Source organism: Sturnira hondurensis, unplaced genomic scaffold, assembly GCF_014824575.4.
Source record: "Sturnira hondurensis isolate 20B ecotype Veracruz unplaced genomic scaffold, ASM1482457v3 Scaffold0005329, whole genome shotgun sequence".
NCBI lineage: Eukaryota > Metazoa > Chordata > Mammalia > Chiroptera > Phyllostomidae > Sturnira > Sturnira hondurensis.
The window spans coordinates 2,523,302-2,539,197 of NW_028077960.1; the positions used below are offsets into that span (position 1 = coordinate 2,523,302).

General features: G+C 49.7%; 1 protein-coding gene across 7 annotated transcripts; it reads right to left on the bottom strand.

Moving 5' to 3' along the window:
• Positions 1-1,816: 1,816 nt before the first annotated feature.
• Positions 1,817-15,361, bottom strand: LOC118987759 (ubiquitin-like protein 7). Of its 7 annotated transcripts, XM_037047045.1 has the most exons (12): positions 15,245-15,315; positions 14,726-14,843; positions 13,485-13,697; positions 12,365-12,484; positions 7,968-8,050; positions 7,109-7,193; positions 6,487-6,544; positions 5,656-5,789; positions 5,346-5,395; positions 4,934-5,101; positions 4,244-4,366; positions 1,817-2,066 (listed from the first exon to the last, which is right to left on the bottom strand). In XM_037047045.1, exons 3-12 carry the CDS (start codon positions 13,666-13,668, stop codon positions 1,929-1,931), a joined length of 1,143 nt encoding a protein of 380 aa, XP_036902940.1. In that variant the 5' UTR covers positions 13,669-13,697; positions 14,726-14,843; positions 15,245-15,315; the 3' UTR covers positions 1,817-1,928. The 7 variants fall into 7 exon arrangements, with proteins under 7 accessions (XP_036902940.1, XP_036902945.1, XP_036902941.1 ...); XM_037047050.1 differs by lacking the exon at positions 14,726-14,843 and having other exon boundaries at positions 15,295-15,361; XM_037047046.1 differs by lacking the exon at positions 14,726-14,843 and having other exon boundaries at positions 15,263-15,338.
• Between the last annotated feature and the right edge of the window lie 535 nt (positions 15,362-15,896).

Consider the following 15,896-nt stretch of genomic DNA (forward strand, 5'->3'; position numbering starts at 1 on the left):
GGTCCATGGAAAGCCCAGGCACAAGGTGGGGCACTTATCAGACGCAACATATTTGAAACATGGCCACAGGAAGCAATGCCAACTTGCCAAGACCCGGGAGGAAAGAGCTGACTAAGAAGGATGAAGGAAATCGTGGGGATGGCTCAATTCTGGGAAGCAGTGTAACTGGTATTTGGGGGTCAGTTCCAGGGACAAAGCACAGTAACCCAATTGTTCCACAGCATAATAGGACAAGGAGTGAAGGGGTCCCGCCCAATGCCTTTGAAGGCAGACCTTGGGGGGACGGGACAAGTTGCCACAGAAGGGAAACCGGCTCTAGGCCGGCTGTATCACGGGGACAAGAAGGGCTGTGTCAGCCCCGTTTGACCAAGGCAGGCCCGTAAGGATGGAACTGGCCTTTGTTTCCACCACAAACAAGCCAGGGACATGGGGTTCAAAGACAGGGCTTCCTGTCTGCCCTAACCACAAGACGTAGCCGGGCTCTAGGCAGCTCACTGAGGCACAAACAGGTCTGGCCCCAAGAAGCCTGGCGGGTTCAGTCTGAGTCTTCTCAGCGAATGCAAACACCTCTCAGGATTAGTTCTAGGATTGAGAGAAAAATGTAGAGACTTCACATTTTCTGGAGGAAGGAAAAAATACTATGCTGTTTGGACTAGTGGATGCATTTCTGGACCAGTGGATGCATTTCTGGACTAGTGGCCCTAAGTATCTTCCTTTAGGACTATCATTGACGAGCTGGAGGTCATCCAGAGAGAAGAGATGTGCTGCGGACCAAAACTGGAGGTCAAGGAGAAAGTAAATCACACTAGTCTCCTTAATTGAAGCTGTGCTAGTGAAGCAGAGGCAGCAGGCATGCTCTGTGTGCTCCCTCAGCGTTCAAGGTTGAGAAACAAAGCACAGAATGGATAGTCCTAACAAGTAGCAAACTTTTTGTCTTAACAAGAAGCTGAATGACCATGATTGCGATGCTGTGAATGCAACAAACACCTCCCAAAGGCATAGGATTGGGGCAGACCTCTCATCAATTTTCAACGGAAACACGATGTGAAGGAAAGTATTTCCTCCTGACAAAGTACTCAAAGCACACACAACTCACTTGTTTAACGTGGACATGTCTGCGGTGCAGCAGGGAACTCCACGCCAAGGGGGACGGGAGCTCAGACAGACGGAGCAGTGGCTTGGGGTTGGTGCCCTCCCTTCACTATGGGGGCCAAGACCCATGCCTGTTGGTGTCGTTTAGTCATGCTATTTAGCTGCTCTTGTACCTGCGCTTTCAGGACAGAGAAGAGGGCCCTGCCTCCTGGCACAGCTCTGAGGCCTGGACTCTGGCATCATTACAGAATAGGCATCAAATGTCAGCCGAGACCAGCTTGGGGGAAGGACAAGGAATCATCTGAAAGCCTCTGGGAGACAAAGTATGTGGACAGTAGGCTGCCCCCACCTACTCCTCTCAAAGTCCACCCGGCCACTCCTCTGACTGTAGTTGTCTAAGACGCACAACCTCCTCGGGCCACAGCAGCAACACAGCAGTTACTCTGGAGATTGGGCAGCAGCCCTGCTACAGCCTTAGGCACATGCTGAGGAAACCATACCCCAGAGCACCAAAGGGCCTGGGGACTATCACTGGAAACTCCTCCCAAAAGAGAATGTGGGCATCACATAGCATGCCAGGACATGGGACTAAAACTGCAGCCAGGGCCCAGCAGCAGGGCCAGTCATGCTCCCTGATATCAGAGCACCAAGACCCACACTCCATGCTTGCCCCCCTGCCAACACCAGTGTGGATCAGCTAGAAAGGCCAAGCACTGGACAAAGCCAAGGTCAACCATCAGGTGTATTAGGGAAAGGAGACATGGGGCACCTCCAGGAGTGCCTCCCATGGGCAGCCACCTTGGCAGTTTGTTGGGGGTTCAGGAGGAGCAGGAAGTTCACGGGGCTCCTCCAGCAAAGATGAGCTCCAGAGCTGCTTGGATGTCCCCGCCAGTGGCCTGAAGGGCCCGCAGGCTCAGCTCGTCGTCGTGAATGCCCATGTCGCGCAGCTGCTGCAGCTGAGGCTGCCACTGGCTCTGCAGACAGACAGGACCAGGGGAAAGCTGTTAGGTGCGACCCTATGGAGACCCGCTCAGGTCTCTCCTGTGAGGGGCAGGGAAAGGGTGGGTTCCTTCTGCAAACTCTGACTTGAAGTTCCACACAACACAGGACGTCTAATGAGACTGCAAGAGAGTCTCAGGGTTTAAAGAACAAATGAAAAGTTTATCCAGTAAAAAAAAAGAGGAAATTCTAACAGGATCAAAGAAAAAGCACAAATGACCCAATGTCTAAAGTTCAAAAGATTACTTTCTTTCTCCTACTACACTTATAAACAGACATACACATGCGCAGATGCGCACATATGCAAAAGGGGTGAGGAGGATAAGATTTCTCATTGTTTTGTTTCTTAGCATGCCAAAGAGCGAAGTCTTCCTCTCGTCCACTCTCAGCCCCTCCTGGATGATCAGTTCTGTTCTGAGAACACAAACACATATTCCTATACTAACACTTGCATCATATTCCTCTTCATATGGACACCCCTCCTCTGCTTGATGTTTGTCTGTTTTTCCCTCTTCTACTTTTTTAACGCTCCCAGTGCGTCCTGCACATCTCCCTATGCCGGGACTTCAAGAATGTTTTAATAACTGTAACGTGGTTTAACACTGCAGACGTCCTGAAGGGCACCATGATCCTGCGCCATTTTGGAACAGCGCTGCAGTGACCGGCCCCGCGCCAGTGTCGCCCTCCTCATGCACACGTCTCCAGGACAGACCCTGACAGCTGGGACCCTGAGGAAGCACCTGGTGCGGGCCCTCTGTGCTGCATGTCTGTACGTAGTCAGTCCACAGCCTCCCTCCTTTTACTAAGTCGTTTTTGTCCTTAGTGCTCAGACTTTGCCTGGTGTTGTTTTCTTATTTGTTTTCGATCGCTATGCATAAATCATCATTTTTACAAGCCCCAAATATATTACTCTTTATACAATGGCTCCTGGATTTTCACTTTCAGTTATCCAAAGCCTTCTCAACTGTAAGGGTTTAAAGCAATTAAGCCATATTTTCTTCCAGTACTTTCAAAGCTTCATCAATCTCTCTCTCTCATGAAGTAGGTAAGTGCACAACTTAGGGAAAATGTTGTGCTCACGCAGTGGAAAGGAGAAGGCAGTAGGGGAGGAACGTAAATGCGTGTGGGCAGGAGGGGGCGGGGGAGAAGGGCTACTGAGAAAACCACGAAACAACTCTGACTCCATTTACAGCCTGGTGGAACCACCAAGAGCTCCTGAGCTGGAGAACAAGGTGAGCAGGCGTCAAGCTGCGATGAAGAAACGAAAAAGACAAGCTGTCCACAGGTACTGCTCTCCACCGCCCACTGTCCACTCGGGCCATGTGGGGTAGACAAAGCCCCATGGGCTTAAACCCAGTCTCCACTACTTCCTGGCTCACTGACCCTGGCAAGTTCTAGAAATCACAGCCCCATGCTGACTGTGAGCAGCAAAGGAAACGGGGAAGCAGACGGCTGTGCACAGAGACAGGCAGTGAGACCCGGTCCTGTGGGCCTTCTGCTTGGCCACTAGGGTGAGCGTGCTGTGAGGGAGAGCCCCTGGTGTCCCTCCTGCTTAACCCTCCACTGCCCCCTAGTGACCACCCTGCCCAGGCCCTCTGCTCCTCACATGCAGGCAGGCACCTGCATGCTTTCTCCCTGGCTCCACATCTCAGGATCTCTCCACGAGGACACTACCTTGAGCCTTGTAGCTCTCAGCTTGGCCACCCCTTCTTTAGAAGTTTTGCTGGACCTAGACTCTCACCTCAATCCTGGCCTGGCTTCTAGCCCTGTTGTTCCCCAAGTTCAGTAACCAACTGCCTGACGGCCCTCTGGCAGGAATGAGGACGGCTCATCTCCAGCCCAGGAGCCGGACCCAGGCCCAAGCTCAGTATTTACATGCTCCATGCTCAGGCAGCGCCTGCAGAATGGATGGACCAAAACTGCTGTAAGTATCCAGGCCAGGTGGTCAGTGGAGGCAGGCTACGGTCACTTGGTGCAGGAGTGGAAGTCACAGGGACACCTTTCCTCGAGGAGAGCTTCCCCTGTTACACTGCCCTGCCCCTGCTGTCCCTAGAGTGAAGCATGCCAAGTGGGAAGGCCCTCCAGGGAGCAGGAGCTCGGTATCCAAAGTAACCAGGAAAGCCGCCTGGGCACCAGCGTGAGGAAGACTGACCTGAAGGCTGGGCTGCCCAGAGGCCTGCAGGGCATGCTGTAGGGCTTGGCTGAAGAGGTCATTGGTGATGGGCGTCCCTGACTGGACACCAGAGGACATTGGTGAGGTCCCAGAGGAATGGCCCTAGGGAGACAAACCGGTGATGAGGGCCACCCCCAGAGCCATCTCAATCTCCCAGCACATACCCACTGCTGTCACGTCACCCCACGGTGCCCCTGGTGTGTCCAAATGCTGCCTCCCAACAGGGGCCTGCACGAGACAACCACACAGAGGGACCTAAAGGCTCGTCAGGCAGGCAGAAAAGGCTCCATTCTCTTCCACTCCAGGGAAATGGAATCGAGCCCCTGACCTAGCCTAGGACCCTGGCACTGGAAGCTGGAGAGACTATCACTAGAAATACTCAAGCCATTGAAGGCTGGGCCCTGCCAGGGATGGGGAAGCACACTTAATGTGAGGGAAGGTTTCTCCTGAGCTTCTCGGGAGGAGGAATCAATCGGGACTGTGCTGTGTCTTGGACTTTTGAGCCCTAAGGGCAAGGGAGAGCAAGGTCTCACAGTGAGAAACCTGGGAGGACTCAGGTAGACTTCAGCTCAAACCAGATGCCAGGGTCAGCAAGGGCAAATCCATCCCACTGCTGGGGAGCTTCTCCCCTGGGGGCCCAGCCTCCACCTGCCCCTCCCCTCTCAATACCTGGGTGCCAGGAGTCGGCGTGTGTGAGCTGCTCTCTGGAGTACTGGCCAGGGCCAGGGCAGTGGCCAGCTCACTCTGGGTGATGGGCCGGGGTCCAGCAGCTCCACTGTACCCCAGGGAGGCTGGGCGGGAGCTGGGGGTGCTGCTAGAGGGCGTGGACCTGGCCCTCTGGAAAAGAGAGGTACCAAAGATCAGGAGAGTGGCCCTGTGACAGTCCCCGATAACACCACCCCCGTTCCATGTACAGTTCTTGGGGAGACTCCCCAAGCTGCCACGATCAGAAAGCAATGATGTGGCATAGACTTGGCCACCAAAGGGCCTACGACCACCTCACAGCTTGGGCTGCACGTCCCCAGGATGCAGCCCTGCCTGGGACCACATTCCCCAGAGGGCAGGCAGCCAGGCCACTTACCGGGTGAAAGTCGTCCTCATCATCAGAGAGCCCTTCAAAGAGGAAGCCACCTGGAGGAGGCAGAACAGATTTCAGGAGGGAGAACAGAAAGGCACAGGCATAGCTCCAGAATCTCAGCTCAGATACTCTTCAAATTCATACTTTCATCTCTCCTCTTGGAAAATTACAGGACAGATGCACTCCCTGACTCAAACCGAGAGTTCCCGAGGAACACCCTCTGCCAGCGCTATACATAGCTGCTGAGGAAAGCATTTTCCTGGGCCACTGCCGGCCCCTGAGGGGGCCCACACAACACTCTCCTAGGACTCACCTGGCATGTCCCTGTAGGAGCTGGAGGGCGTGCTCCGGGAAGAGGAGTCAGCCCCCGGGAGCGCTGTGCTGCCTGCCACCGAGTGCAAAACCAGGACAATGGCATTGACTAGGGCCGGGTGAGCAGGTACCAACCTGGAACAGGGCCAGCAAGAAAGCCAAGGATGAACGAGGAAGAAAGAGCACCCCTGCCATGACAAAAGTCTGGGTGGCCCTAGAAATGTCAAGCCCCCTGTGCCTGCCCTGGAATCCCTCAGTCTTCTGCACCCCCTTCCAGTGGGCTTCACCCTCCTCTGCTCTGCCCCTAGCAACAGTGGCAGCGCCCTGGCATCCACTGTAAGTGCTGCACCTCCCCTTGGCACAATGAGACAGGACAGCCCGGGGGGCTCAGGGGTCTGCCACTGCTTCCCAGGTGCCCCCTCTTCCCTTGGGGGGCAGTGGGGGGCCTTGTTTCTTCACTTGCAAAATAAGAGACAGAACCTCTGCTGTCCCATCTAGTTCGACAACAACAGGGAACTACACACCTGCTTCCTTCCCCGGCTTCACATCCTTCAAAGGATCCTTCATACCTACTGAATGACAGCTATTCTGAGCCCAGCCCACGAAGCCGCCTCCCTCAGACCCTGCTTCACCTCCACAGCAATACATGTTCCTGCCCTTGGGCTTGTCCTTCCTCACAGCACCCTGCTCTTTCTCACCTCCTGACATACTTGGGGTAGACTTGGGGGTAGTCAGGGACTGGGCTCCGAGAGCCGAATGCAGGGCAACAATTAGGCTCTGCCAGACTGGATGAGGAGAGATGGGGTACTCTTTAACAGATGGGTGTACTTACGTATCCAGCATGTTGGGGTCAGCAAAGACAGAGAAGAGGTCCTTGTCCTGGAGAACCCCTAAGGAGAATAGGACTCACCTCAGACACTCAGACCCTGCCAGATCCAAGAGGGAGGAGAGGTGTTAGGCCTCAGAGCAACAGGCTCAGCTGGGGCACAGGACCCCAGAGCGCCCATGTAGGAAGCGGGAGAAACGAAGCGCCCAGCAGCACACAGAGTGCCCTCCATCTCGCCCCCTGCTCGCCCCCTCACCCTGCAGTTAAGTCACGTACTGGTGCCAACACGCCAGCCTCCTCTTTTCCCCATTATCTCTGGGTTCTTCCCTGATCCATCCCTGATCCATCACATCACAGGTGCGCACCGAGTCTCCCCTGATAGCTGTGGTTTGGGCTAACCTGCCCTCGTCTGACATCCTCACAGTGTCATTTATGATGTCAGTTAGGCTGCGGGGCTGACAGCCCTAGGAGGGCTGGGTATGCGGAGTGCGTCTGGGTTCTCCCCTCCCCGCCACAGACCAGTGGTTCTTCAGAAGATGGTCAGAGTCTCTTCAGGTTTCTGACTGCCCTCTTCTGGCTTCTGCTCCTCCAACAACTGCCACTTCCTCAAGTTCAGCTCTGTACTTACCGAGAGCAATGGGGTCACTGCTCAGGCCTGGGGTGGCCACAATGATCTGATCCAGAGACTCCTTATTGCTCAGCATCTTAAAGACCTGAGGGAGAAACAGGGAGGGCTGAGCCCAATCCACTCAGCAGGTTCCCACACTCTGCTGAAATACTTGCCCCCTCTAAGTGCCTGCACACCCACCACCACAACGCAACAACAGCCCCAGGAATCAGAGGAACCTCTTTCTTCTCTGACATCGTGGCTGACTGGAGGGGACACAAACAACTTTTTTTAAAGGCAACATCACAGTAAACCTTCCATCTCTAGTCCTTCTCCCATCTACACTTCTAAAGTTCCCAAAATAACAGCTCTCATTACAAGCCAATAACAAGGTTTCTCTGGTCCCAAGAGTCCTTTCTAGTCTCCATACAATTATCCTTTCACAGTCATAGATATGGGGAAGTTTACAGCTGTATCAACTTTGCTTATCAACTCTCCTACAGAGAGACATGAGTGCATTTCCCAGGGAGGAAATCCAGGTGAGAGGCAGGGGGCAGGCAGCGCAGCCAAATTCCAAGACTGAGGCCCAGTGGAGACCACATGTGGACCCTTTGGCTGGGATCATATTCATTCTGTGAGGCCGATACCAGGAGAGGTCGTACCATCATCACTAGTTGGAAACCGACACTATGCAGCTGAGACAGCCTCTTTGGGGGAACACAGGCCTCTACTGAGACCCACAGACATGGCAAACCCTCCCCGAGGAACTCTTGGTAGCCATGGTAACGGGCTCCCAACTCCCAGTCTACACCACTCTCCAGCAGTCACTCTCCTGCAGGTCTGGCAAGTCCCAGGCAGGGAGCTGCACACACACACTCACCGCCTCCCTGTAGGAGGAGCTGCTGTGCAAGGCAGTGTGCAGCACTCGGAACTCCCGCAGGGCGGCCACTTTGTCCACAGGTTCTGTGGACAAGACACAACAGTTACCCCGCAGCCCAGGCCCTGCCCGTGCTGCAGACACAGAACATCATTTCATCATGTGGCCAGGTGCCGCTCGTCTGCAGGTCTCCTCCTTTGTCCCCCCACTGAGAATTGCGTGCCCATTCAGAAAAACACACTTACAACACAGAAATGAAAACTGCACTCTTTTAAGCATCTCCAGGCTACCAAAGATCATCAAAGCCAAGTTCCAGCAGAGAGGAGTCTTATCACATGAAAGACATTGCTCTGATCAACATCCCACTGCAGGAATTCTAGACTTCACATTTGAAAAGGAGGAAGATATAAACAAGTCAGTAGATTCTGACACAGTGATTTAAAGTATTAAGTGCTGCAAGCCATCCAAACAATACGGAGGTACACTGGTACAACATGTTAAGAGAAAAAAAACAAAGTTGTATGTGCTTTCTCTAATTAAACCACATAAAATGTGTCAGTGTGCATGTGGTCCAAGGTAGGGGGGGCACAAAGAAAAGAACAGCAGTTAGCAGGGTGACATGATTCGGGGTAATTGTTTCCTCTCTGATATTTTCTTTCAGAAACTTTCTTTCTAAAGTTTCCAAAATAACAGCTCTCACTACAAGCCAATAACAAAAGTTTCTTTAGTCCCAAGAGTCCTTTCTAGTCTCCATATAATTATCCTTTCACAGTCATAGATATGGGGAAGTTTACAGCTGTATCAACTTTGCTTATCAACTCTCCTACAGAGAGACATGAGTGCATTTCCCAGGGAGGAAATCCAGGTGAGAGGCAGGGGGCAGGCAGTGCAGCCAAATTCCAAGACTGAGGCCCAGTGGAGACCACATGTGGACCCTTTGGCTGGGATCATATTCATTCTGTGAGGCCGATACCAGGAGAGGTCGTACCATCATCACTAGTTGGAAACCGACACTATGCAGCTGAGACAGCCTCTTTGGGGGAACACAGGCCTCTACTGAGACCCACAGACATGGCAAACCCTCCCCGAGGAACTCTTGGTAGCCATGGTAACGGGCTCCCAACTCCCAGTCTACACCACTCTCCAGCAGTCACTCTCCTGCAGGTCTGGCAAGTCCCAGGCAGGGAGCTGCACACACACACTCACCGCCTCCCTGTAGGANCTCAATCCACTGAGCTACACCAGCCAGGGCTGATATTTTTAATTAAAAAATACAAGAGGGACCAAGAAAACACACTATTTTAGGGCTCTTAAACTTTCATCACAAGCTCAGTGTCAAGTGTCTCACTAGGACTCAAAGTTCCTTTTTGACTTCTGATTTTGGGGGTTTTGATATATATGAAAGTTTAGCAGTTCTCTTAGTTTTACTTAGTTGCTCTCCTACCTAGGATATCAGCCCATTTCATAGGTGAAGAAATGTGAGTTAAAGAAAGGGGAGCACCTGGCTGGTGTAGCTCAGTGGATTGAGCACAGGCCTGCGAACCAGAGGATCGAGGTTCGATTCCCAGTCAGGGCACAAGCCTGGGTTGCAGGCCGGTTCCCTGCAGGCCAACTCCCAGCAGGGGACCCACAAAAGGCAACCATACATTGATGTTTCTCTCCTTCTCCTTCCCCTCTAAAGGTAAATAAAATCTTTAAAAAAAAAAAAAAAGAAGGGGGAGCAGGGAAGATGTTCACCCCAGGTCACACTTTTAAAAGTGTGGTCGCCTCCCCTAGGACGGCTACTTGTGATGGGTGATGTAGGCTGTGCTGCCCCACTAACTCCAGGAGCACCACTGCCAAAGCAAGGCGAATGCCCCCCTGTGGCTCCAGGTGGAACCACATCCTCACCTACAGTGCTAATTGTGAGGAGTCTCTCTCCTGGAAAGTATTCACCTTCAGCAAATTAGCTAATTTATTCATTCAGCAAACTCACACTAAGCATTTACTCCATGCCTGCTTTGGGGCAAGGCACAAGTATGTAACAAATAACAGTCCCTGACATTAAGGAACTCTTAGGACAGCAGGAGAAACAAGACTAAATTAAAACAAAAACCAACCAATTACCAAATACCACACTGCATTCAGCGGGGCACCTCAATAAGAGCGTTTTAGAAAGGACTTACTACAGAATTAGGTTTTGGCTGGGTGATTTGGGGGGAAGTTTAAGGAGATGTGTGTTTGCTTTAGACTGGATGGTGTCAGGAAGTCGGGGTACATTTATGATTGGTATCTTAATAATTCTTACCTAAAGGAAAACTAGGGCAAGGACGAAAGTGTAATGGAAAGCACTCATAATAGAGGGATATTTGGCGATTTTTGTGGTTTGGAAATTGTTCAGATTTTTGCCTCTGTTCACTATAGGGAACCTATCCGTGTGGAATGGTAACTGTAGGCCAGCCCTATTGGAAAGCCCACAGGCGCAGGGCGGCACATCGGATGCCAAACCCATGGATCGACTTCCCCATGGGAAACCAGGCCTGCATTATACCTAGGCTGCCTTGAGGCTTGCTCTTGCTAAAACTCCCTCACCCTGAGTTGAAGTAGAAAATGCTGACTGCATATCTTTAAAGTAACTTCCTAAAGTCTGCGCTAATTCTCCCAAGGACTGAAGTGCAACCAGACCAATTACTCTTATCATTCCCTTCCATTTACAGCATTTTTTCCTTGTTAATCTGTAGGAAGTAATCAGTAACATCTCTTCCTTTGCTATCTGTAAAAAATACTTACCTAAAGCAAACTTAAGCATAATGAATGAGAACCTTCTTTGATGTATGCTATTAGAAAGCCAATAAAAGCCTATCAAGGCAAGGGTCGAGGCACTCTCCCCTTGAGAGAGTGGCCATGCCATCCCTTTTTCTCCACAGGACTTCAGTAGTCCGTGTGAATTTATCTTGTCTCATCCACAATACCGCGGACACTGCTGGCCAGAGTCTGCGTCAGTTCACAAATGAGAGGGCTCTTGTTTTTGTCTTGATCCAGCTCAGTCTCTGAGTGGCCTTGTAGGCGTCGGTGACCTGTGAAATGGTTCCCATTCCAAGGCCCGACCGAGGAGGGTGAGGCCAACCTCTGGATGTTGGAGACTGCCTTTTTCCTTCTCACGTCCCAGCAGAGTACAAAAGGTCTTTCTCCTTTATGTTTAGATTTGAAAAGAGAGTATATTTCAAGCTGATAACCACTCACAGCAATTGTGAACACTATAAAAATGTCAAACTGACAGTTTAACAAAGCTAATCTTTTTATATAGTTTAACTTCATCCTGGGGGAGGCTTTTAAAACACAGACGCAAAATTTAAATTATAAATTACAACCAGCACCTTTTAGGACAGACATTAGAGGCTTTGTATATTTTCTCCAAGAGCTACTTTAATACTCTTCAAATATTTCCAAGTTTTAAAAAAATAAATTACTGCTACAGCAGGAAGAGAAAGCTGACTGAGCAAATCAATGCCCAAGGCAGTTTGCTGGAAGATTTGAAAACAAGAGAACAAACCACGTATCGGAGCAGTGATTTTCAACCCTTTTCCTCTCATGGCACACACAGCTAATTATTCAAATTCTGCAGCATGCCAAAAAATATAATATATTGTTCTGACAAGAAAAAAGGTGTAATTTTGATTCATTCACACAGGATGGCCATTGTTGTGTTGACTGTTATTTTTTTATTTGACAATGTAAGGGAAAAAAGGTCAGTGTCCCTGACTAATGTCTGGTATTGCATATTTTAAAAATTCTTGAATGCCCTGGCTGGTGTAGCTCAGTGGATTGAGCGCAGGCCTGCGAGCCAGGCGATCGCAGTTCGATTCTCAGTCAGGGCACATGCCTGGGTTGCAGGCCAGTTCCCAGCGGAGGACACATGAAAGGCAACCATACATTGATATTTCTCTCCCTCTCTCCTTCCCTTCCCCTCTAAAAATAAATGAATAACATCTTTAAAAAATAAATAAAAATAAAAATAAAAATTCTTGAAAATTGCTGCATTAAAGGAATCCAGGGAGTCCCCAGATTCTTTTCTAATGAGAACAGTAACAAAAAGATACAAAGTTCACTGAGAAATAAACCCTTAACCTAAAGAAACTTAAATAGACACACATTATCACCCCATTAAAACAGTGGATAATGAACTCACAAAATAGAGAAGCAGATCCCCATCCATTAGTGGTATTGGCAATGAGAACGTCAAAACTGTATTTTGTTTCATCAAGGTGGTCTAACCGAATAAGTAATAAAGATATCTATCTTCTATTACCATTTCAGTAAATTGTCCCTTTGTTCCATCCAGCCAGGCCTGTGCCTTAGAAGCCCACACACCCTTCCCTTGACATTACTGAAGCTCTGCCTAAGGGCCAACTGCCACTCACCTGGTTTCTGATCAGGCTCGGGCCAGGACTTGCGCAGAACATGGACTGTGGATCCAGGTTGAATGCCATAGAAGTCAAGAGTCTGGTCGTCTTTTAGCTTCCGGCCACAATAGATCAGGTCTAAAAAAAAGAATTGTCCATTTATACTTTGGACAAGTATATCCTCAAAACAATTTAGATGATTCCTGTCCCCTAGGAAACTTATTTCAGTTAGACAACTAGCTAGAGAATGACACTTGCTTATAAAGTAGTGTTATTTAATAAGTATATTTGAATAACAACTGTTAGCAAGTACAAACTCATAAAATACAGGGTCTATGTACAAGAAAGCTCTAGAGCTTAATATTGTGAAGGCTATTCAATTCAATAAACGGGAAAATCCAACAGCAAAAAAGGACGAACCCAGTGTTTTCAGGACTGAAAACACACTTTTCGCTAGTTGGATCCTTTAGCTATAAAAAATACCTTTATACAATAATATAACTTGTTATATTTAATTCCTTCTTATTCTACTTAGAATGCCCTTGCCATCTTCCTTTCCTTATTTACTGCCTTCCTTCTAACTAACCAAACAAATGAACAAACAAAATCCTTTTAATCACTCCTTAGGACCAATTCAAAATGCCATACACTGGAGTGCTTTCCCTGACCAGCTCCCCCTTCCCTGTTCCACCCCAAATTATTGCTCTTTCAGAAAGAATTCAATAATGTCACGATTAAGGAACTTTGTGATAAAGTAGTTCTCAATAATACACAACTGAGGTGGGAGGAGATAATGGGGGCAAAAGGGGGAAGGGTTTTCAGGACCATGTACAAAGGACACATGGACAAAACCAAAGAGGGGTAGGGCCAGGAGTGGGGATGGTGGGGGGCAGGGAGTGGTGGGGGAAAATGGAGACAACTATACTTGAACAACAACAAGAAAAATACACAACTGAAATGGCAACCAATAGTTTTCTTACTTAACATATGTTTCTTTTCACCCAACACTCAGTTCCCTAGAGTATTAACATTATGAGGCAACAAATCTCAACTTCTTAATTTACCCCTGTAATTCCAGAAGCATCCTCCCCAAAAAGAAATCAGAGCAGTAGCCCATCTCTAGTTCGCAGAGACTCACCAATCAGCTCAGGGTCTGGAACTGACTCCTGCAGTTTGCCAGCAATGAGCTGCTTCAGAAATGAAATACTATAGGCCCCCAGTGAATATTCTCCCAATTCTGTCTCTGGCAATCGAAGAATAGACTTTGGGGCAAGTGGCTGATCAGCCAGTTTCACTGCCAGGTGCCAATCTGAGAGAGACATCCTCTCTCTTTCACGCTCTCTCTTTCTCCCTGCAAAGGAAATGCACCCTCGTTAGTGGTTAAAGGACAGACCACCACCTTACTCCCTCAGCACCCTACCAAGAAGCTGGGTGAGAGATAACTCAGTGCGACACTGCAGGAAAAGCACAGGGTGCAGCATCAAGACAGAACTAGAATCTGGGGTTCTCTCTACTAATTCTGTGATGGACAGCAAGAAACTTCAGCTCTCTAGGCCTCAGTTTCTCCATCTTTAAAGGAGACATAAAAACATCAGCCCACCTAAAACAATGTTGTGAGGGTCAAATGAGATCATCCAACCCTCTCATTTATGTACACTCATTTGATTCACACCTCTTGCTCAAACTATTACAAGAGCTTTATAATAAGTTCCTGACTCTTGCTATCAAACATCCATGCTGCCACCCAACTCATTTAAAAACACAGATATCATCAAGCCCAGGCTGGTGTGGCTCAGCGGATTGAGTGCCGGCCTGTGAATTGAAGGGTTGCCAGTTCGATTCCCAATCAGGGCACATGCCTGGGTTGTGGGCAGGGTCCCCAGTTGGGGGCACTCCAGAGGCAACTGATTCATGTATCTCTTGCACACTCATGTTTCTCTCCCTCTCTTTCTCCCTCCCCTTCCCCTCTCTCTAAAAATAAATTTAAAATTTTTTTAAATAAATTAAAAACAGATATGATTAAGTCACCCCTCTGCTTAGAACTCCCCGATGACTCTAAATCACCTCTTTGAATAACTCTAAGCTCCACAGCCTTAAACACATTTACATCTGTTCCCTCTGCCAGCCTTCCTGCCAAGAGTACCCTGTCCCACCCTCCCCAGCACTTAACTCCACCCCCACTGAGCCTCCATTCAAAACAAAGTTGCCTCACTTTACACCTCTGCTCATCTGCTAATTCTGTTTGTAATTCCTTTTCTCTTTGTCCTCTCAGGAAAACTTAGCAAACTCCTACCAAGACCAACCCAAATATCACCTCCTCTGTTGTCTCCGCATTCCTTCAGGGCAGAGTTACAGATATCTATTTACTTCCAACCTCACCTTCCCTCTAACCCATTCTTGGGGGCTCTTGAAAGCAAAGACCAGAATTTTTTGCTTTTACGGTCCTAGCACACATGGGTGCCCCCAAAATGCACCAGAAACTGAGGTTTGAAGAGTCCTGTAAGGCTAGAAAATTCCTTGTTATAATCACTATTGCTTCCAAAGAGTCTTCTAGTAAGAACGATACAAAAGGTTGTAAAAGGTTGACAGGCTGCTCACCAGGCCCCGAGGCATCCTCAAGGTATCCCCCATGTCCAGACTCACGGTAGAGAAGGGAATAGGTTTATTTACATACCATATCTCATTTAATCCCCACAATCGTTCACTGAGGCAGGCATTATCATCCACATTTTACATACCAGGCAACCGAGACCCAGAAAGATGAAGTCACCGGCACAAGGTCACAGATAGCTAAGTAGTAGGGAGGACACGCTTTAGCAACGACCCCACCGCTCCCATGGGACCAGCTAACTTTTCACCACGAGTCGAGCCCACGCGGACCGGGCCCAGCGCCCTCACCCGTCCCGCGGAACGAACCCGGCCGCAGAGCCGCCGGTGTAAACACTCACTCGGGTCCCCTTGCCGGAAACCGGAAGTTCAGTGGTGCATTCTGGAAGTTGCAGTTCCCGCCGCTGCCCCGCCCCTTGTAAATAGTGGGCTAGCTTGTGAGGCTGGTGCATACTTCCGGTTACGGGGAGGGCGTAGCTTCTGGGCTTTTTAAAATACGCCGCGCGGAGACTTCGTGGTTTTCGTTTCTGAGTACTACTCCTCAGTGTTCCAGGGCGCGAGTCGCGAGAGAGAGCCCTAGTGTGGCGTGCACAGCCCTGTGACTCCTGCGCTGTCCTGGGAAGCATGCAGAATCAGTCGGTCACCCCGGTTGTTGCAGCGCGGCACGTGGAAACGCGGGCTACGGGACCCTAGGCCAAGTTGCCGACCCCGGTCTCCGTCCCTCCGACCCTCCGGCCGTGAGGATCTTTCCCTAGCTGCTTCTTCAGACGCCCCCCAACGGTTCTTTGCAGTCCTCACGATGAAATCAGATGCTTTCGGTGAAGTCAGCCTCCGTTTTCCTTGCTACAGCTTCTTGCAGCGAACCTACCTTTGGGGCAGACTCGGAACGTGGGTTCCTTGAGGGAAGTTACTAAGTTGAGTTTCAGGTATGCCTAGTATACAG